The sequence below is a fragment of the Sus scrofa genome, chromosome 13 (genome assembly GCF_054392235.1).
Source record: "Sus scrofa isolate SSC_HxYL_T2T_F1_AM1 chromosome 13, Sscrofa_HxYL_maternal_Yorkshire_Landrace_v2.0, whole genome shotgun sequence".
In the NCBI taxonomy this organism is placed as follows: domain Eukaryota; kingdom Metazoa; phylum Chordata; class Mammalia; order Artiodactyla; family Suidae; genus Sus; species Sus scrofa.
In genome coordinates, this window is record NC_139395.1 from 36,754,193 (window position 1) to 36,775,028 (window position 20,836).

General features: G+C 47.5%; 1 protein-coding gene across 6 annotated transcripts in view; it reads left to right on the forward strand.

Annotated features, from left to right (window-relative positions):
• Positions 1-20,503, forward strand: part of TRANK1 (tetratricopeptide repeat and ankyrin repeat containing 1) — a 110,093-nt gene extending 89,590 nt beyond the window's left edge. For all 6 annotated transcript variants that reach the window (XR_014822708.1, XR_014822707.1, XM_084987690.1 and 3 more), the window contains 7 exons: positions 2,069-2,157; positions 4,567-4,670; positions 4,773-4,905; positions 10,220-10,365; positions 13,528-16,577; positions 17,603-17,701; positions 19,032-20,503. Coding sequence is in view for 4 of the 6 variants with exons in the window: in XM_084987690.1 (XP_084843816.1) it covers positions 2,069-2,157; positions 4,567-4,670; positions 4,773-4,905; positions 10,220-10,365; positions 13,528-16,577; positions 17,603-17,701; positions 19,032-19,129 (3,719 nt within the window). In the remaining 2 variants the exon portion in view is untranslated. The remainder of the gene's footprint in view (positions 1-2,068; positions 2,158-4,566; positions 4,671-4,772; positions 4,906-10,219; positions 10,366-13,527; positions 16,578-17,602; positions 17,702-19,031) is intronic.
• The last annotated feature ends 333 nt before the right edge of the window (positions 20,504-20,836 follow it).

The following is a 20,836-nucleotide window of genomic DNA, read 5'->3' on the forward strand; positions in this document are numbered from 1 at the left end:
GTGTGGCTGCAGAGAGCTTTGTAGTTCTCCTGAGCATTTTCCAGCCAGTTTTATGGAGACTTTCTGATGACAGCTGATGGCTCAGTTGGGGACCAGGATTAGATGCTCCATTCCTGGGACCCAAGTGTGGTGCCACCGTGGGAAAAGTCAAAGGCTTGGGGTTAACCTGGCTTCTTATTAGAACTCTCCCTCTGTGTGGCCACAGACTTAATTCAACTCCCACTTTCTCAACCAAAAGGAAAACGAGTGGGTTGGCCCTACCGTGGAGGTTCTTATTCTTTCTCGAGGCTCATACTCCTTTTATTCTCAAAATATGTTCTGGCACCTATTATGAGAGATCCTCAAAATAGGCAATTTTTTAAATTTAAAAATTCAAGGAGTTCCCATCGTGGCTTAGCAGTAACAAACCTGACTAGGATCCATGAGGACTCGGGTTCAATCCCTGGTCTTGCTCAGTGGGCTAAGGATCCAGCGTTGCCATGAGCTGTGGTGTAGGTTGCAGGTGTGGCTTGGATCCCGTTTCTGCGTTGCTGTGAGCTGTGGTGGAGGTCACAGACTCAGCTCAGATCCTGTGTGGTTGTAGCTGTGGCTGTGGTGTAGGCCGGCAGCTGTAGCTCTGATTTGACCCATAGCCTGGTAACTTCTATATGCTGTGGGTGAGCCCCTAAAAAGCAAAAAAAAAAAAAAAAAAAAAAAAAAAAAAGGAAAAGAAAAAGGATTATAGTTTATCTCTTGGTTTCATTAAGAATACAAGAAAAAGTACAGACTTAATTGTGAGTCATGAGTTGCATGTGGTGAAATTTTTGAGGACATCTGTTCCTATCCTGCTGGGGAGCTCGGAATGTGTGTGCTGACTTTGCAACTGGGAGTTTCTTCAATGTTGTACCAGCAGAGGTCACTGGCCTCATGCAGAGATATTGTGGGGCTTTGCAAGTTACCAGGTCACTCACAAACACATGGTGTCAGAACAAGATACTGAAAAGTCCTCTTTGTGCAGTGTGTGTCAGGGTGGGGGTGGGGCTTCCTGTGGGAGAGTCAGACTGCAAGGATTAGCATATGTTTTTGCACTTTTTATATAAAGCTGGCCCGTCTACCTTGCTCCTCCGCTTGTATCCATTGGCCTGAGTGTCTGTGACCTTGCTTGGCTTCAGCGTTGTTCCAGTATTCAGCCTTTCATGCGTTTCATGAAGCTGTGGCTTGGAATCCCCAGGGAGTGTTGCCTACCTCTGGTGACACTCAGGGAGCCTCAGGAGGGGAGGGCTAGTGTAGTCACCCCCGCCTGGTGAGGATAACAGATGGGCCCCGCAGCAGGTGGTTGCAGTGTTCTACGTCCACCAACCAGAATGTGTCAGATTGCTTCCTGTGTGAGGACGGCAGAATCTGCATATTTGGAAATTTTGTGATATCCTGTCACCTTGTCCCTTGCTAAGGCCCTGGCATGGCAGTTTGTCAGGAGCTTCATGGTTTTGGGTTTTCAAGGAGGAATTAGAAGTGTCTTCTACTTTGTAGCCATAGGGAAGGAAAGTAGACGAAAGTTCAGAACCAAACAGCCCACCTCCTTCTCCCCAAACCGACCACAACCTGGCTTGAGAAGCTGCACTCTGTCTTCCCTGAATACGAGACAGACAACTCAGGTGTGTTCGTTTGCTCACAACAAAATACCACAGATAGGGTGGTTCACACAACAGAATTTATTGACTCAGTTCTGGAGGCTGAAAGTCCAAGGTTAGTCAAGCTGTCAGTGGTTTGATTTCCTCTGAGGCCTCTTTCCTTGGCTGAAGATGGCCTTTCCGTGTGTCAGCGCCCCCCTCCTTCCCCCAGGTATTTCTGTGTGTTCATCTCCTCTTCTTGTAAGGGTACCAGTCAGACTGGATTAGGGCCCACCCATAAAACCTCATTTCACCTTAATCACCTCTTTAAAGACCCTGTTTCCAAATACAGGGGGACCAGGGGTTAGGGCTTCAACACTTGAAATTCTGGGGGGAGGGGGACAAAATCGAGTCCATAACAAGAGGTTTAAGTAAAGGAATCCCTGGAGAAGCAAACCCACGTTTCTTTTTCATTTTAGACCTTGATGATAGCATGTTTGTTAAGACCTCCACCCCTGCGGAGTGGATTGCCCAAGGAGATTACTACGCTAAACACCAGTGCTGGAAGGTAAGGGGTGAGACCTGTGTGACTCGTGGCCTCATCGCATTCGTCACCAGGATGGTGCAGGGGGCCTGGTGCTGCTGCTGCTTCTGAAACATTGGGTCACCCGCCATGAAGAGATCTCCCTGTCCTCCCCCATGCAGTCCTGACAGCCCTTCCTTTTGGCCAGGTGCCAGCATGTGCTAATGGGAAGAGTCCTGGTCTCTGCCCCCTGAGCGATCCTTCCATCAGGAGGGACAGGAAACAGGCCACACTCTCAGTGGGAGAAGCTGCAGAGTTACTCCAGAAGGGAGCGTGGATGGATACGGGGGCAGAGTAGAACTGTGGTCAGCCCTGCAGTCAGGTGTAAGGGAAGAGAAGACAGAATTTTCACTGTTGTATCATTCTGTTTAGATAGTATTTCTATAAATATGCAGTACTCAGCTGCAGAGGTTGACTGAGCCCCCAGACTGTAGTCACTGCCCATCCTGGTTAGCATTGGAAAAGAATACTAGACACCTGGCTGTTGATATAAAACCAAGACTTTTTTTTTTCAGAGAGGGGATAGAGAGAGACCATATGGATAGCAGGTGTGGGTATGAAATAGGAAAACTATATAAAGTCTTTCCCTTCTTCCCTTCAGAACACGGCTGGTGCTATCTGCGTTGTTCATGGATTTCCAGTTCTTTACCCCTTTAAAAATACCTTTTGAATGTTTAAATCTAAAATCTTTTTTTTTTTTTTTTTTTTTTGCCATCCCTGCGGCATGTGGAAATTCTCAAGCCCTAGGCAACAGCAGTGACCCAAGCTCCTGCAGTGACAATGCCAGGTCCTTAATATGCTAGGCCACCAGGGAGTGCCCTAAATCTAGAACCTTTTGAGGGGAGCAGCACAGATGAGAATGTTATCAAAAACCTTCTCCTCACCTGCCTTTATTTTGACTCCACTAAAGGGCTTTGGGACTCAGGTGGTTTATTGAGTTTTTGGCTGCCTATCATTGAGTATTTTGGAATCATCGTACAAATGGAAACTGCTTGAGATTCATTCATTCCACATATTCCTGTTGAGCAGTGACCAAGCATTGTGTTTAGGTTGTAGGGATATGATGGTAGGAAGGACAGGCATCCAGAAGAGGGCACAGTTCCAGCTGTTTCTTGTGTCACAGATTAAATGACCAGCTGCCTCCAGAACCACCTGGACAATGCAGGCCAGGGAAGGCTGCTTTAAGTGGGAGCCTTGAGCTGGAACCTGTAGGATGAATGAAGTTAACCAGGCAGAGGAAGAGCATGTTAATCAGCAGGAAGAGTGTGTACAAATGCCCTGTGGCAGAAAGGAGTAGTGTGGGTCATGGGAATGACAGGAGGCTGGGGAGGCTGGAACAGAGAGCCCAGGGGGAGAAATGCCATCCTGTCCACTTAATCCATCCTTTGCCTACACTGAGGCCTAATCTCGCCATGCTGGGCAGAACACGAACTCTCTGCCCTCTAGTCTGTGCTGGGAGACATGCTGTCAGCATTCCTGATTAGAAGAGCAGTTTTCTGCTGGCAGGAATCAGGGAGCAGGCTGACTCCCCCAGGACAATTGTCTGCCACCTTCTGTTTGCTACTCACAACTTGGTGCATGTGCCCAGGACCTGGTCAGTCCTCTTCTGGGATGTGTTGGGAACCATGGCTGTCTGCAATTCTCCCCCCAGTGAGTGTGCTGCCACTGTTCCACCAGCACTGCCTGCTGCCTCAGCGATTACCAACTAGAAGGGACCTGTGTTGAGCCCAAAAAAGCCACTGGGTGACGTTGGGCCAGTTGCTCCATATTCCTGACCTGAAGTTACTACTAAATACAGTGAGAAATATGAAACATCTCGAACACGGCTATTGGAGATTAGATGAGGGTGTTAATGTATGACCAGATAAAATATGTCTGATGTGCCTTTTCCATGGCTCCTGGGTGTTTCCAAAAGGAAGCTTTGAGTACCAAGTGTTAGCCGGTAACGCTATTGGGCTTTATCCTCTTAGGCTGTTTTCTTCAGCACCTTCCTGCCCCTCCCTCTCAGATTCAGCTGCGGTGAGAACCAGGGCTTTGTCCATGCAAACATGAATGGAAACACAGCGGAAACGAATCTAACCAGGAACCATGAGTTTGTGGGTTCAATCCCTGGCCTCACTCAGTGAGTTAAGGATCTGGTGTTGCCGTGAGCTGTGGTGTAGGTTGCAAACACGGCTCGGATCTGGCATTGCTATGGCTGTGGCGTAGGCCAGTAGCTATTGCTCCAATTAGACCCCTAGCCTGGGAACCTCCATATGCCTCAGGTGCGGCCCTGAAAAGCAAAAACAAACAAACAGAAAACAAACAAACAAAAAAAAAAAAACATGTATGGATGCTTTTACTCATTATTATCACATGACCTTGCGGGGAATTGAAACTTTTGGTCTGTTCCAGGTTGCAGCCAAGTGTTACCAAAAGGGAGGTGCATTTGAGAAGGAGAAGCTGGCTCTGGCCCACAACACTGCCCTGAACATGAAAGGCAAGAAAGTCAGCCCCAAGTAAGAGTCTTGGGGGTCGTTTCAGGTTTGCTCTAATGAGGGTTAAGTCTGCTGGTGTCAGGCCAATGTTGCATGGTTATTCTGTGTTGTTCCCCCCTACAGGGAAAAGCAGGTGGAGTATTTGGAACTGGCCAAGACCTATTTGGAGTGCAAGGAGCCAAAGCTGTCCCTTAAGTGTCTGAGTTATGCCAAGGAGTTCCAGCTCTGTGCGCAGCTGTGTGAGAGGCTGGGAAAGGTACGCTCAGCTCCATGGCTGCTCCTGAGAGAACTGGGTTCCACTGAGCAGAGGAAGGGGTGGTCCCCTAGCCTCCACCAGTGTTAGGAAGGGCTCCCATCCTCCAAAGAGGGAGAGGCTGGCCCTGTCGACTCTGTGGGTGGCCCTTCTTTCTTCACCTGCTAGATGGTGAAGGAGTTGTGTGTGTGTGTGTGTGTGTGTGTGTGTGTGTGTGTGTGTGTGTGTGTATCCCTGTCTGTGTGAATGTTTCTGACCCAGTATTAACCCCAGGGAGGCCCAGTGTTCACATCAAAGGGAAGATGGGTTTTAGAATATTCCTGCCTTCTCTTTCTCTATATTCAGTCTGGTGTCAGCCTGGGCGAACCGTCTGGCAGTTACGTGGCAGTTTCTCTATGTCCCCGCGATTATTCTAGATTTGCACCAACCAGTCTGGCAGCCCCTAGCCACAGGTGGCTACTTCATTAAACATTTAAGTTAATTAAAAGGTAGTAAACTTAATTCAGTTCCTCATTCTCACTTGCTACATCTCAAGTGCCAGTTGTGTTAGAACTTTTCCGTCATTATAGAAGCCCTAGTGGACAGAGCTGCTGGTCCAGAGCACAGCAACTCACAGCGTGGTCAGCAGGCTGGTACAGACCACAGACTGGTATTATCTGCAACAAGATTAACTCCGAGGAGGAAAGTAGGCAGTTAGCATTTTATGGCAATTTGGTATTGCATCATCAAATGGTGATGATTTTCTTAGTGATTCATTTTTATTCTTTTTTTATTGAGCTGTAATTGATATATAACATTATATTGGTTTTTAGTTGTACAGCATAACGATACAGGGTATGTGTATATTGCAAAATGATCACCGCTGATCACAAACTGAAAGTAAGTTCAATGAATGTCCATTACCACACAGAGTCACAGTCTTTTCTCTTGCAATGAGAACATTTAAGATTGCGTTCATTTACATGTGGAATCGAAAAAATAAAACCAATGAACAAATATAACAAAACAGGAACAGATACAGAGAATAAACCAGTGGGGACCATAGAGGGGTAGGGGAGGGGCAAACTAGGTGAAGACGATTAAGAGGTACAAACTATCAGGTATGAAATAAATAAGGGAGTGTCCCTTGTGGCTCAGCAGGTTCAGAACCCAACATGGTGTCCTTGAGAATGCAGGTTCAATCCCTGGCCTCATAGTTGAAGGATCCAAACTGTGGTGTAGGTCGCAGATCCTGAGTTCCTGTGGCTGTGGTGCAGGCCTGCAGCTGCAGCTCTCATTCAACCCCTGGCCTAGGAACTTCCATATGCCACAGGTGCGGCCCTAAAAATAGAAAGAAACAAAAAACCAAGTTGTGACCGGCCTCTGCAGAATCCTTAGGCCAAGCTGCCTCCCTGTTCCTAGCCCCCAGATGTGGGCTACCCTTGGGGAGGAGTGTTTGTGAGTGGACTGTGGGAGCCTAAGATTTTTTTTCAAGGATTTCTCTGCCTTGCCTGCTTCCTACCTCTCCAGAGAGCAGCACTGGTTTCCCTGGAAACCTCTCAAGGCCCTTTCTCTGGGCAGCAAGAGCTGAGAAACCCATGCGGGTAGCCTGTTCAGAGGCAGCCCCCTCTTCTCTCCATCCTCTTGGGCGCAAGCTTGCACCTAACAGGACCTATGTTTACCTGGGGGTTTTCTTCTGCATAGTCAGCCTTGTCAAGGAGAGGGCAAGGTGGCTGCATGGTATGGTTCTGAGGTTTGACTGATGTGGCAAGATGGTCTGGTTGATCCCTAGTCTGTGAGGTCTCTAGACAAAGAAGAACCTCACACCTGAATCTTGTTCATATTTTGGCATTTTTTGCCATTTGTCTCTTTAAAGAAGTTAAATAAAACCTAGCTGAGGTTTATTAGAGGGGCTGGCATATACATTTTGTTTTGTTCCATCTTGATTCTGTTTTCTCTTTGGACCTCAAGGACATACAGCTGATTGAGTTAGAAAATGAAATATTCAACACATAGGTAGACACACACCCCCCCTCGCCCCAGTGTGTGCCAGGCACTGTGGGAGCTTGGCAACCAGTAGGCAGCAGCACAGGGGCCTCTGCCTTTGTAGTTTCCCTTTCTGGCGTGGGAGACAGATGACAGAGAAGCCAGTTGTTCAGAAGATGTCGGCGGTGATGAGGGTGTCAGGTCTTGCTATTTTAGATGTGGGCGGGGTTAGGAAGCTGACTTTTGCACACAGACCATGAGAACCGCTGTAGGAGGGCATCACAGGCCGGGGAACTTCAGACAAAAGCCCCCAAGGTGGGAGCATGCAGGTGAGAATAAGAAAAAAAAGCAAGGAAACCAGTTTGGCCAGAGTAGATAGAGTGTTTGGGAGTAGAAGTGGTAAAATGAGCCAGAGAGGGTGGCAGGGAAAATCATTCAGGGCCTTGTGGTCCATGGTAGGGACTAGGTTTGGTCAGAGGTGAGGGGGGGCCAGAGGAAGGTCTTGATTGGAGGAGTGGCATGAAAGGAATTACTTGGATGCTCTCTGGAGAGCTCTGCAGGCAGGACGAGCAGAAGCAGAAAGGCTGGTTAGGAGGGTCAAGCAGCCACTTGGACTGAGATGCTGTGGCCCCATTGCCTCCATGGTGGTGGAGGTGCTGGGAATGGGTCCTGTCTGGGAAACACTGGGAGAGCCAACCCTGCAAGATTCACTGATGGGCGGGATGAGAAATGTGAGAGGAAGAGGAGTGGAGCATACTCTTCTGTTCATGACAACCCACCAGTGTTTTATTTGTTCATCCTCTTCCTCCCCATGATCATTTCCACTCTCTTCACATTGGCTGCTGTTCCATGCAGTTAATGTATGTCCCATCTGCTTGCACAACCAAAGAATAACTAGGCATATTCTCTATACATATTATTAAGCTTATCTAAATTGCATCTTATTCTGTTTATTACTTTTTTGGGTGTTGGGGTTTTTTCTTTGTTTCTTGTCTTTTTAGGGCCACACCTGTGGCATGTGGAAGTTCCTAGGCTAGGGGTCGAATCTGAGCCGCATCTGTGACTACACCACAGCTCACAGCAACACTGGATCCTTTAACCCACTCAGCGAGACCAGGGATTGAACCTGTGTCCTCATGGACACTAGTCAGGTTCCTTACTGCTGAGCCACAATAGGAACTCCATGTTTGTTACTTTTTCCACCTTCTGCTATGGTGTTAAGGTCTGGCCAGGCCTCTGACTGCTGGTAGGATTCCAGAGTGGGCATTCACTGTGTTTGACTCACCCATTTCCCTAGTGGTGAACCATCTCTTATCTGCCATACATTAGATACTATAACATAATACATCCCCTCCCAGTTCTGTGTACTGCTAAGAGTGGGCTTCCAGGCCCCAGGGGAATGTGTGTGTTTAATTTCACCAAGTAAAAGTTGAAAGCCCCTTTGCTTTCCAGAAGAGCCACATCACTCCATGCCTGAGGGTTCCCTGTGCTCCACATCCATGGCCGTGTTCCGTGGGTTCCAGTTTTGTAATTTTGCAGACCTTATGGGTATATCTCACTGTGGCTTTAATTTGTATTTCTCTGATTATTATTATGAAGATTGAGCATCTTCATTTATTCGTTAGTCATTCAAGTTTCCTCCACTGCAAACTGCCAGTTCAAATCCTTTGCCCATTTTTCTGGAAAGTCTTTTTTGTGTGTTTTCAGGAATCCATTTCATGTTCTAGATCTGCTCACTCTAGTACTAGTAGCCAGTGGCCTCATGTGGCAGTTTACATTAAAATTAATTAAATGGAATTAAAAATTCAGTTCCTCAGTTGTACCATCCACACATTTCATGTGCTCACTCTTCACATGTGGGTAGTGGCTACCATATTGGATAGATAGATACAAAATATTTCCATCTTCACAAAAGGCTGTATCTGGTCTAGATGTTAACGTTTGTCTTCTCTCTGTTAGCTTTATTTTGTGTGCCCTTCGTTGAACAGTTTTGATGTACAGTTGACCCTTCAACAGTGCAGGGGTTGGGGCGCCGACCCTCTGTGCAGCTGAAAAATCCATGTGTAACTGATAATTGGCCTTCCCTATCTGAGGTTCCTCTCTTTCCTCGGTTCCACATCAGGAATTCAACCAACTGCTATTGAAAAAAAATCTGTAGGGGAGGGGTAAATTAAGAGTTTGGGATTAACATGTACATATTACTATATATAAAATAGATAAAACAAGGACCTACTGTAGAGCACAGGGAACTGTATTCAATATCTTCTAATAAACTATAATGGAGGAGTTTCTGTTGTGGCTCAGTAGTAATGAACCTGACTAGTATCCATGAGGATCCCTGGCCTCACTCAATGGGTTAAAGATCCAGCATTGCCATGAGCTGTGGTGTAGGTCGCAGATGCGGCTCAGGTCCCGTGTTGCTGTGGCTGAGGTGTAGGCCAGCAGCTGTAGCTCCGATTTGAACCCTAGCCTGGGAACTTCCATATGCTGCTGATGTGGCCCTAAAAAGCAAAAAACAACAACAACAACAAAAAACTATAGTGGAAAAGAATCTACATATATATATAGATTCTGAATCACTTTACTGTACACCTGAAACTAACGCATTGTAAATCAACTATACTTTAATAAATTTTTTTAATTCAACAAAAAATCCATGGAGTTCCCGTCGTGGTGCAGCAGAAATGAATCCAACTAGGAACCATGTGGTTGCGGGTTTGGTCCCTGGCCTTGCTCAGTGGGTTAAGGATCCAGCATTGCTGTGAGCTGTGGGGTAGGTTGCAGACGCAGCTCAGATCTGGCGTTGCTGTGGCTGTGGTATAGGCCGGTGGCTGCAGCTCTGATTAAACCCCTAGCCTGGGAACCTCCATATGCCACGTGTGTAGCCCTAAAAAGACAAAAAAAAAAAAAAAAAAAAACAAAAAATCTAACTATAAGTGGACCCATGAAGTTCAAACCTGAGTTATTCAAGGGTCAACTGTAATCAAATCCATCAGATTTCGCCCTAGAAGTTTGTTTGTTTTGTGTTTTTCGACTTTTGTTGAAGACTTACTGTCTTTACCTCAAAATCACAAAATATTTTCATACATTCTCTTCCAATAGCCTTCTCATTCAGATTTTTAACCCATCTGGTGCTTGTGGTTGTGTGTGGTGTGAGGTTGGGATTTCACATTATTTTTCTTGCTTTGAAGAATTAGTTCTCCTAAATTACCTATGTTTTAGTGTTTTTCACCAGATGCTAACAAATAGCAGACATAGGAACATCTTCTTTATTATTCATGGCGTTGGTTTACTTTTAAGATAAAAAAGTTATGTTATAAATACTCTTGAGTAAAAATTTGTTCTGTCCTAGATAAGAGATGCTGCCTGTTTCTATAAGCGAAGCCAGCGCTACAAAGATGCATCCCGATGCTTTGAGCAGATTCAGGAATTCAATCTAGCCCTGAAGATGTACTGCCAAGAGGAACTTTTTGAAGAAGCTGCCATGGCAGTGGAAAAGTAGGTAGTTTTATTATCTTCCTTCCTCCCCCCACCCGACCCTGCCACCCCCAAGCCCTGCCCTGCCATCGCTCCCTGGGGAGGTATTCTCTTGCTCTTCTGAAGTGACTTGACCATGTCACCCTCATTCCACTTGAATGATGGCTTTGGTGCTGAGTCAAGAGCTCTTTGAATACAGTGTCATGAGGAGAAGGGGCAGAAGAAAATGAAGGATGTGTTAAGAGTGTGCATGTGATGTGCCCAGCAATTTCATGCTTAATGATGGTTCTCTTCTCCACCTTTACCTGCTGAGTCAACTGTGTTGCTAATGTGTGGATGGATAGAGGGCAAAGCGTTAGTGGGCAGTCAGGATTCCACTTCATCTACTGGCAGATGCCTGGCCAGCCACTGATACATGTCTATGATACGTTTGTACACATATCCTTAGTTGTAGCTTGCACAAGTTTCATACATGGCCCATTGGAGGCCTTCTTGAGCCTTTGGCCTACCCCATGTTCCAAAGGAGAAGTGGAGATGGGTGGGGTTAATTGTTGCCAAGGAATCTAGAAATAGCACATGGTTGATACCTGTAAGCCTGTAGGAGGTCTTCCTGGTGGAGTGAGACAGCTAGAATTGCAGAGTCTGCTGGTCTGCATTTCTTCTCAGCAGGACCTTGAGTCCACTCCCAGCTCCTGGCTTGTCTCTATTTCCTATGGCTATGGCTTGTCTCCGTTTTCTTTGCTTTCTACCAAATTATATATGGGACAGAATGAACATGATTGACCAGGTGTTCAAGCTTTATATCTTTAAGTTAGCTTTTATTAAAGTGTATCATATATTTTTAAAAAGCACATAATTTTCACAAAGTAAATATACTTGTATAACCAGCACCTAGATAAAGAAATTCAGTTTTATTTTTGAAAATGGAAATGTAGGTGTCTAGTGCCATGGTCTGTAATTGAGCATATTCCTTTATCCAGGTCTTTGGGGCCATTATACGTAATATATACACAGTGTGTATGTATTAGCTCAAGCTGCCATAATGAAATGCCATAGATTTGGTGGCTTAAACAATGGAAAATTATTTTTTCATAGTTTTGAGGCTGGAGGTCCACAATCAAGGCTCCAGTCAGTTGGGTTACGGGTGGGAGCTCTCTTACTGGCCTGCAGATGGCTGCCTTCTTGCTATGGCTTCACGTGGACTTTCCTTGGTGCCTAAGCGTGGAGGGAGAGATTGTGGACAAGAGAGGGCATCCTCTTTGGTATCTCTCTCTCTCTTTCTTTTTTTAAATTATTATTTTTATTATTTTTTAAATAGTTATTTCCCCAATACAATTTTTTTTCTATTGTACAGCATGGTGACCCAGTTACACATACATGTACACATTCTATTTTCACACATTATCATGCTCCATCATAAGTGACTAGACATAGTTCCCAGTGCTACATAGCAGGATCTCATTGCTAATCCATTCCAAAGGCAATAGTTTGTATCTGTTAACCCCAAGCTCCCCAGCCACCCCACTGCCTCCCCCTTCTCCTTGGCAACCGCAAGTCTACTCTGCAAGGGCTGCACCAATAGCATGTGGAAGTTCCTGGGGCAGGAAGTGAATCCAAGCTGCAGCTGCGACCCCGCTGGATCCTTTAATCTACTGCACCAGGCCAGAGATCAAAACCATCGCCTCTGCAGTGACCCAAGCCACTGCAGTCATATTCCTAACCCACTGCACCACAGCGGGAACTCCCAGTGTCCCTTCTTATAAGGACACTAATCCTGTTGGATCAGGGCTCCACCCTTATGACCTTATGTAACCTTAATTACTCTCTTAGAGACCTCCTTTCCAAATACAACCACACTGGGGGTTAGGACTTCAGCATATGAATTTTAGGGGACACAAACTGTCAGTCCATAGCAGGTACCAGCTGTTTACATTTATTGGGTACCAAGTTATCAGGGTGCTGTGTACCCTGAGTAATCAACCACACTAATTCCCTTGTGAGGCCATATGACAAAACCGACTGAGGGCACTTTTGGTCCTTTCACTTATTTAGTTAACCTTCTGTTCTCCCTTTTCTGGGAGAGCATTGAATAATCATAGGTTTTTCCCCAGGAACATTTTGGGGGGCTTTCTCATTGTTTTGTGTATCTTTATCAGCTTTCCTGAGATATTCAACTGACTCTTTTTAATGATATGTTGAATTGAGATCTAAGTGTAGTGAGTATTAATTGGAACCTCACACTAGATTTATCTGAGTATCTTTTGAATGCTATACATACTGGATATAGAAATCAGTTGCTTACTGGCCCAAGTCAAAAGGTAATAACATTTTAGATTTAAAAAAAAAAATTAACCTGGTTAGTTCCTTAAACTTAGTTTACACACCCCCTGCACCGTTAGCCAAAGCTCACGCAAGAGGTACATTCCCTTCCTTCATCCTCAGTGACACCCCATCACAGAGGTCCTGTTGTAGGAGGTTTGTGGGATAACCCTAGGGCAGCAGGAGGACCCTGGGCATTTCTCTGGTTGTGAAGAGATGTGTTTTGTCCTGTGAGAGTTCAAAAGTCAGCGTGTTTTATTGGATTGTCCCAATGCCTTGAAAATTGGTATGTGGAATATACTCACCTTGGCCAGCAGAGTCAAGGGGAGCTTGATTTCAGAGCTTCATTAATCTCCCACTGATCCAACCACATGCATTCCCAGCAAAAGAGAGGAGTCACAGGTTGGATAACAAGAGGCAGACTGATGTAATATGGCTGGTGTGCCTGCAGCCCCTAGCTCCATTCTTTTCTCAATAATCACGTATTGGACTCAACAAGGTCAAGTACCCCAAATGATTTGCAAGCTTTTATGAAAATTTAAGGAAATTTTTTCCAAGGTTAATTTTGACTCTGCCTAATTTTTACCCTACAGATTGACTTTCAAACTTAACTGTCACTGGTCTAGGTTGCAGTTCCACTATATTTTATCAATTAAACATATCGATGCTTGGTTCCTTTGGGGAATAAAGAATTAATTTTATCAGTGCAGAATGAACCCTTGATAAAGATGCTAGACAACTTTAGGTCCTATTTTACCATTCTGATCTACATGCAGGCATTTTATTTAAGTTGCTCTGGCCTGTGCCTTGTAAATCTTCTCTTGGCTGAAACTGAATTGACATTGATGTTGACTGTCATTGCAGGTATGAAGAAATGCTAAGGGCCAAGACCCTCCCCATATCCAAGCTCTCCTACTCGGCCAGCCAGTTCTACTTGGAAGCTGCAGCCAAGTACCTGAGTGCAAATAAGATGAAGGAGATGATGGCTGTGCTCTCGAAGCTAGACACAGAAGACCAGCTGGCATTCCTGAAGTCTCGAAAGCGGCTCGCAGAAGCGGCAGACCTGCTGAACAGGGAAGGTCGGAGAGAAGAGGCTGCCCTGCTGATGAAGCAACACGGCTGTCTCTTAGAGGCTGCCAGGCTCACAGCTGACAAGGACTTCCAGGCTTCATGTCTGCTGGCAGCCGCCCGCCTCAACGTGGCCAGGGATTCTGATGTTGACCATACCAAGACCATCCTTAAAGAAGCTCTGGACCTCTGCCATCAGACCAACCAGGTGTCTGGCATTGCTGAGGCCCACTTCCTGCAGGGCGTGGTCCTGAGAGACTTTCAGAAGCTCAAGGACGCCTTCCTGAAGTTTGACACCCTCAACCACTCAGCAGGCGCAGTGGAGGCGCTCTATGAAGCCACTAGCCGCTGTGAAGCCAAGCCTGAGGAGGTCCTGGCCCTGGCCCCATGGGGCTTGGAGGTCCTCCTCAATCTGGTCAGGGCCCTCAAAAGAGTGACCAACAATGCCGAGAAAGAGATGGTTAAGTCTTGCTTTGAGTTTTTTGGGATTTCTCAGGTGGATGCCAAGTATTGCCAGATAGCTCAGAACGACCCTGGGCCCATATTAAGAATCATTTTTGACCTGGATTTGAACTTGAGAGAGAAGAAAACGAAAGACCATTTCTTGATAATGACGGACCAAGTGAAATTAGCCCTCAACAAACACCTTCTCAACAGGCTATGTCAGATCACACAGAGCCTACTCAGGAAGACCTACCCGGGTGTCTGCACGAGGTTCATCGTGGGCTTGAAATGCGAGGATGGAAACTGTGAAGATTTCCACAGGCCTTTGCGGCGTCATGAGGCCAAGTGTTTGGTTCAGTCAAAAATACACCTGGTGGCCATCAACGGATTGCTTTTGGAAGCCAAAAAAGTGTTCCCTAAAGTCTTAGCTGAGGAACTTGAAGAGCTCGATTACATCTTGCCCTCTAATAAGTACGGCCTTTGCAGATCCTTCCTGGATGTTCTCTTCCCTAAGCATTTCCATCAGAGAGTGTTGTCAGAAAACCCCATGGCGTGCAAAGAAGTCCTCAAACCACATTATAAATCCTTCAAATTCTACAGGTCGGCTCTGAAAGAGTATATCCATTTCCTGTTTCAAAACGAGAGGGCCCGAAGCCGCCGGGAGTCCACAGACCTGTGGCTGAGTGCCATGCAGGCTTTCCTCCTCTCCTCCAGCTACCCCGACGAGCTCGAAAAGCTGCTCCATCAGGAGGAGGACAGCTACAACAGGGAGCTCAAAGCCCTCCAGGCTGAAAAAGAGGACAGGGGCCAGGGGAGAGGCAGCAGGATCAAAGGAATAGAAGGGAAATTCGGCATGCTGGCACCCAACAAGGATGATGAGAGTGCAGAGAAGACTCACCTGTGCTTCATCCGGCTGCTGGAGGATTCCATCCACCAGTTCTACGTGTGCCGGAACCCAGAAGATCACAAGAGGCGCTTTTTCCGTTTCATGAACGTCCTGGTCAAGAGGTGCAAAGAGCCACTCATCCCCAGCATTGGAAACACAGTGGCCCTGCTGGAGTTCCAGTTCATCCACTGCGGGGCAGTGCTGGCCCGCCTCCGGAGGAACTCCATCCTGTGTCTCCCCAAAAGCTACATTGCACTGTTGCACTACTGGGAGTTCCTGTTCAGCAAGAAGGACAGGGAGCCCGGGGACGTGTTCGCCATCATTCAGGAATACAGACCCAAGGACGTGAACAGAGCCATTCAGGATTTCCGGTTCCACCTGTCTTACCTGGTCAAGGTGCTCTGCGGTGGTGAGAATGAGAACTTCAATGTCCTGCTCGACGCCTTCAGTGATATCGACTACGTGGTCTCTGGGGAGGCGGAGCGAACCCTGGTGCTATGCTTGGTGATGCTGGTGAACGCTGGGGAGGTCCTGCAGCCTTCCTGCAAGCCTCTTCTGTCGCGCCACTTCCAGGAGATCGAGGCAAGGCTGCAGCTGATGAGCTTGGAATGCCCAGGCCAGGTCCCTGATCGGCTCCTTCGAGCCATGAAGCGGGTGCTGCTGGCAGTCAATGTGAAGTCCGTGGCCGAGGCACTGCAGGACCTGCTCTTTGAGCGGGATGAAGAGTACCTGATGGACTGCCACTGGCGGTGGGACAGTGGGCACACCAAAGGGACTGTGGTCCGTGGCCTCTACCATGAGGAGGTCAGACTGAACCGCCTGCTCTCCGTGGACCCCGTGGGCCACCTTGCTGACACCGAGTGTGAGTTTGGTGAGGACGAGTCGGAGGAGCTGGCCTTGGAAGACCGGGACCACCTGTTGGCTGCCATCCTCTCACAAAAGCAGCGGAAGGCCTCCATCCAGCGGAAGCTGCGGAGGGCATGCCTGGTGGTGTCCCTGTGCGTCAGCTGGAGGAGGAGGGCGGGGGCCCAGACCGAGCACTCCAGGGAGGAGGGCAGGGAGCCCGGGGCCGGGAACTTCAAAAAAGCTGATGTGGACCGGACTCAGTGTGACCTGTGCGGGGTCAAGTTCACCCGAGGTCCTGAGAACTATTTCGGCCCCGATCAAGCATTTGAGGAAGCGGCTTCTGAGGTTGATGCCCTTTCCAGGGCCGAGCTGGAAGACGAAGATGGTCAGGAGAAGAACAGTGAGTCTTATGAGCAACACATCCGCCTAGAGGACCACCAGAGGCAGCAGCGGGCCTACCAGAAGTACTCAGAATTTTTCCATGAGAAGGTGGAACCAGCTATCGGTGAAGGCAAGCTGGTGGTGCAGGACATCGAGCAGAGCGTGTGGGTCCGCAGCCACCTGGGCTCCAAAGAGCACAGCCACGTGCTGCAAAGGAAAGTCCAAGAGAACATCAAGAAGGTCTTGGACACAGTGGAAGACCTCTACAGGCGGAAGGCCTGGGCTGGTGGTAAGGGCCCTCGGAAGTGGGACCCAGATGCTGTTAGAACCCAGGCTTTGAGAGCATGTGTCCCAGTCGAGCCCTTTGTAGTGATATCTGGCCTGGCGGTGATGGGATCTTGGCTTAAGCAGAAATACCAGTGAAGACAATGTGTTCTTCAATTATAGCCAAGTCCTGTTTTTTGGACCACTTCTCCCCCAGTTAACAGTGTGTGATAATCTTGGGCCAGGATGCTTTCCCCTGGCGCAACAGACAAGAAAAGGGATTGCTCACCGATCCTATGGAGAGGATATAGGGAGAACATTTCAAGTCTTGAGGAAACTCTTTAAACTTGGCCCGATTCATTTATTCAGTGATCATTTCTTGAGCACCTTCCATGTGCTAAACCCTCAACTATGATGTAGAGGTGCATAGCTGATCTCTTCCTTTTAGAAGGGACCTGACACCATACCCAGTGTGAGCCTTTAATAAGAATTCTTGGAGTTCCCTGGTGGCTCGGTGGGTTAAGGATCCAACATTGTCACTGCTGTGGCTTGGGTCACTGCTGTGGCACAGGTTTAATTCTTGGCCCAGGAATTTCCATATGCTGCCAGTTCAGCCAAAAAAAAAAAAAAAAGAAAAAAAAAAAAAAGAAAAAAATGAATTCTTATGTGACCTCTGAATCAGATTTCCTCTGACATCCTTTTTAGCTATGTCTTAGCAACACTGAGAGGAAGTTATGAATAAAATTAGTGAAATTCCATATCATTCTAGAATTCAGACACTCCTGTTTAAGGTAATGACATTTTGAACAAAGGCTTCCTCGAAAGGCTTGCTATTGGCAGTCTCTATACACAGGCAAGACTGGCCTCAGGCTGATGGGTTGTGGTTTCTGCTTCTGGTGGTGGGAGGCGGCTACAGAGCTTTATGCTGCTATTCACCTCAGCGGAAGCAGACAGGCTCCTGGGAGGTGGGGGCTTTGGCTCAAGTGCTGGGTGTCCTGGTCCCTGCAGAGGCCCCTTCACTCAGAGGCCCTCATTCTTTGGTTCCTATAGCGGAGGAGGTCATGGCTCAGCTGGTCGACATCCTGATCCTGTCCGTAAGGAATGCTCGGGAGTGGCTGCGGAAAACGGAGCTGCGCTTGAAGGATGAAGGTGAGGAGTCCTTCATCCCAGGGCAAGGCTCTGGGTCACATGGTCCTTGGTTCTGCTGGCTCTTGGGTCAGGCTGAAGTGGGGCTGCCTGTGATGTGAGCAGTGCTCCCTCACTGTCCAGGAGCCCCACCCCCAGCAAGTCAGATCATTAGCAACAGAGTAGCTGAGTTCTCCCATCTGACCCTGAAGGCTGTTCTTCAGGGTTCATGCCAGGGTTTTGCTTTTTCAAACACTTGCCACTCATGAGCTGTTATCAGTGCTGTTCTGTGGCTACTCAGTGTTCCATACAGTGACTCCCAGGATGGGTAAAGTATTGCAAAACCATCCCTTCATAACTGCCTGTGCAAACCATTTGAGTAAGTCAATGAATATTTGTTGTCTAGAATGTATCAGCACTGTTGTTCTAGGCTTGGGGATATAAAACAAACACATATGTGAACAAAACAAAGTCACTGAGGGGACTTGCAGGCACCTTCCTTCAGAGGTTAAAGGCTGGTGTAGACTAAATCAGGTTTCTTTCCTGACAGTCAGGCCACCTTGCTGAGTTCTATAAAATCTGGAAAGTCTTGCCTTCTGCCCATCCCACCTGCTGCCTCCTCTTGTCAGGACCTTCTTTCTTCTTCCTCTGAGTATTTCTCCTGCCCCTAGTTGTCCATATGTGATTCCTCATAATCCAGATGCTATTGGAAAATCCTGAGCTCAGAGCTGGGGAAAACTGGAAGGGACTAGACACAAATGTCTGTGCCAATAAAACAATCTTCAGGGGAGTTCCCGTCATGGCTCAGTGGTTAACGAATCTGACTAGGAACCATGAGGTTGCGGGTTCAATCCCTGGCCTTGCTCAGTGGGTTAAGGATCCGGCGTGAGCTGTGGTGTAGGTCGCAGACGCGGCTCGGATCCCGCGTTGCTGTGGCTCTGGCGTAGGCCAGTGGCTACAGCTCTGATTCAACCCCTATCCTGGGAACCTCCATATGCCGCAGAAGTGGCCCAAGAAATGGCAAAAAGACAAAAAAACAAACAAATAAACAAAAAACAATCTTCAGAATACAGACAGAATCCTTCCTGGCACTATGATATTTGTGATTGTTTCAAAAAGAAGATAGCTAATCTACCAACCTAAGGCTGCAGTTGAGTTTAGGTTTTGTTTGACTTCTTTTTCATCTAAAGGGCATCTACATTCTGGAGAAGGGTGTTTACTTTGGCTCTGGCTTTTTTTTTTCTTCCTTTAAAACAATCACAGAGACATTACTTCTTACTAGGATGTTATACATTGCAGTGGCGTGAAAAATCACCAGCCTGCCCTTTGTTTCTGTTTTATGCCTTTTAAACAGGTGTTGTTCAGGAAGATGATTACGAAAATGAAGTTGAAGACTTTGTTGAGCTCCGTCCTAGAAGGCGACCTCGGAAATGTGCAAAGCAGAGAAAATAACTAACATCCACACAGCTGCTACTTCCTAATCCTTCAGAACATTCCATCCTGACTTAGAATCCTGCGTGCTGGGGCAGAAGAGGAAAAGAGTGATGTACCTTGGCCAAAAAATGTGGGGGGAGGGGTCCAGCAACACCTTTGCTTTTCGTTCTTGTTATTTCTCTCTCAGTGGTGGCTTAGAATCTCATTTGTCCCTCAGAGCAGGGACCTCTTAAGTGTTTCCCAAGTTCGAGTTTGACAGGGCTCATTCCCCTAAAACAAGCTCAGGTGAGAGGAATCATAGCTGAAGGGAGCCTTGGGACATCCCCTCACCCCAAGCCCCCTGGCTCGCCATCACCAAGACACAGGTCAGTAGCCTGGACACCCCTCACCTCAGCATTGCCATTGTCCTGGCCTCGGAGCACCCTCCGTTCCCCTGATCTCCATTCACACTGCCAGCCACCAGGACCCCAGGCCACACTCTGGTCATCTCCGAGCCCACCTTCTGTTATATATTAGCCCTTTTCTCTCTGTGGCAACTTTTCTGCCTGCCTTCTCCCCATTTATTGAGACCATTCTCAGCTGGCTGGGCAAGTCGCAATTAGACTACCTCAGAATGTAGTCGAGAATTCCCCAACGTCGTTTGGGCAGCCAGCCTCAGGACCATCCCCCTAGAAGAAAAGGCTGGGGGATGTTGCTGGGGGTTCCGGCTTATCTCTCCAAGGCAGTCCTGACGCTGCCTTGGCTATGGTGCAGACCTTCAAAAAGTGTTTTGTATGGAGCCTTCTATGTCTAGTTTCCTGGGGTCTTCCTGGCAAGTTCACTGTTGTATCTCACCTTGACATTCCGATGCATTTCCCATGGGGACCCCAGTACCTGCAGAGGTGTAGGTTGGGGACAGGTGGACATCGGAGAAGTCAGCCTTGTGGTGCTGATCCGTAGGGGTTTGGCTGTGAATCACTGCCCCGTGGCTGGCAGGTCTGGGAAGAGGAGGGGGCTGTGGATCTGTCTGCAGGAGGCCATTGCTGCCCACTGAGCCATTGGTATGTCCCTTTCCATAAGCCTTGTGGCCACTCCCTCCATGCCCCCAGCCCTCAGCCCGGCCTGGTGCACAAGTTCAGGCTTGTGTTGGTCCTTTGCTGTTTGGTCATCACAGAGGAACCAGCCTTCTTCCCGTCCTGCTGCTGCTTTGCTGCTCTTTGCTTTTTCTTTATTGTCTTTCTAAATGACTCTGTTTCCTCAAAATGTCAGATTTCTAATTTTTATTAGGTTGTGGTTCTAATTTTTATTCCAGGTTTTTTTATAAACTTTACTTACTGGGGGGGGAAAAAGGAAAAAAAATCAAATCTTTGGTGATCACATTTTTATAAAATTAAATCATTTCTCTTATGTGCAGCTGTCTGCTTGTTTATTTCCAACACTCAGAGAGGAAAGGAATAAATCCTGGGGCTGTAAATCTTTCCGGTCAGCCGGTGGATGCTAACCAGGGCAGAAGTTTGCTGTGCTTTCTGAGACTGAGAAACCCAGAGACCCACAGCTGGTCACATTGTCTCTTGAGGGCCTGCCCATGTAAGTTCTTTCCCATTGGGTGTTTCCACATAGGAAGCATGTGGACTGGAAGGGTTTTTTTTTCTGTGCCTCCTAATAAGAACATTGCCTGGGTGGCAGGAGGCCTGGAATCAAATCTTGGTCCTGCCCCAAGGAGCCCTATAGCCTGGGATGAGTCAG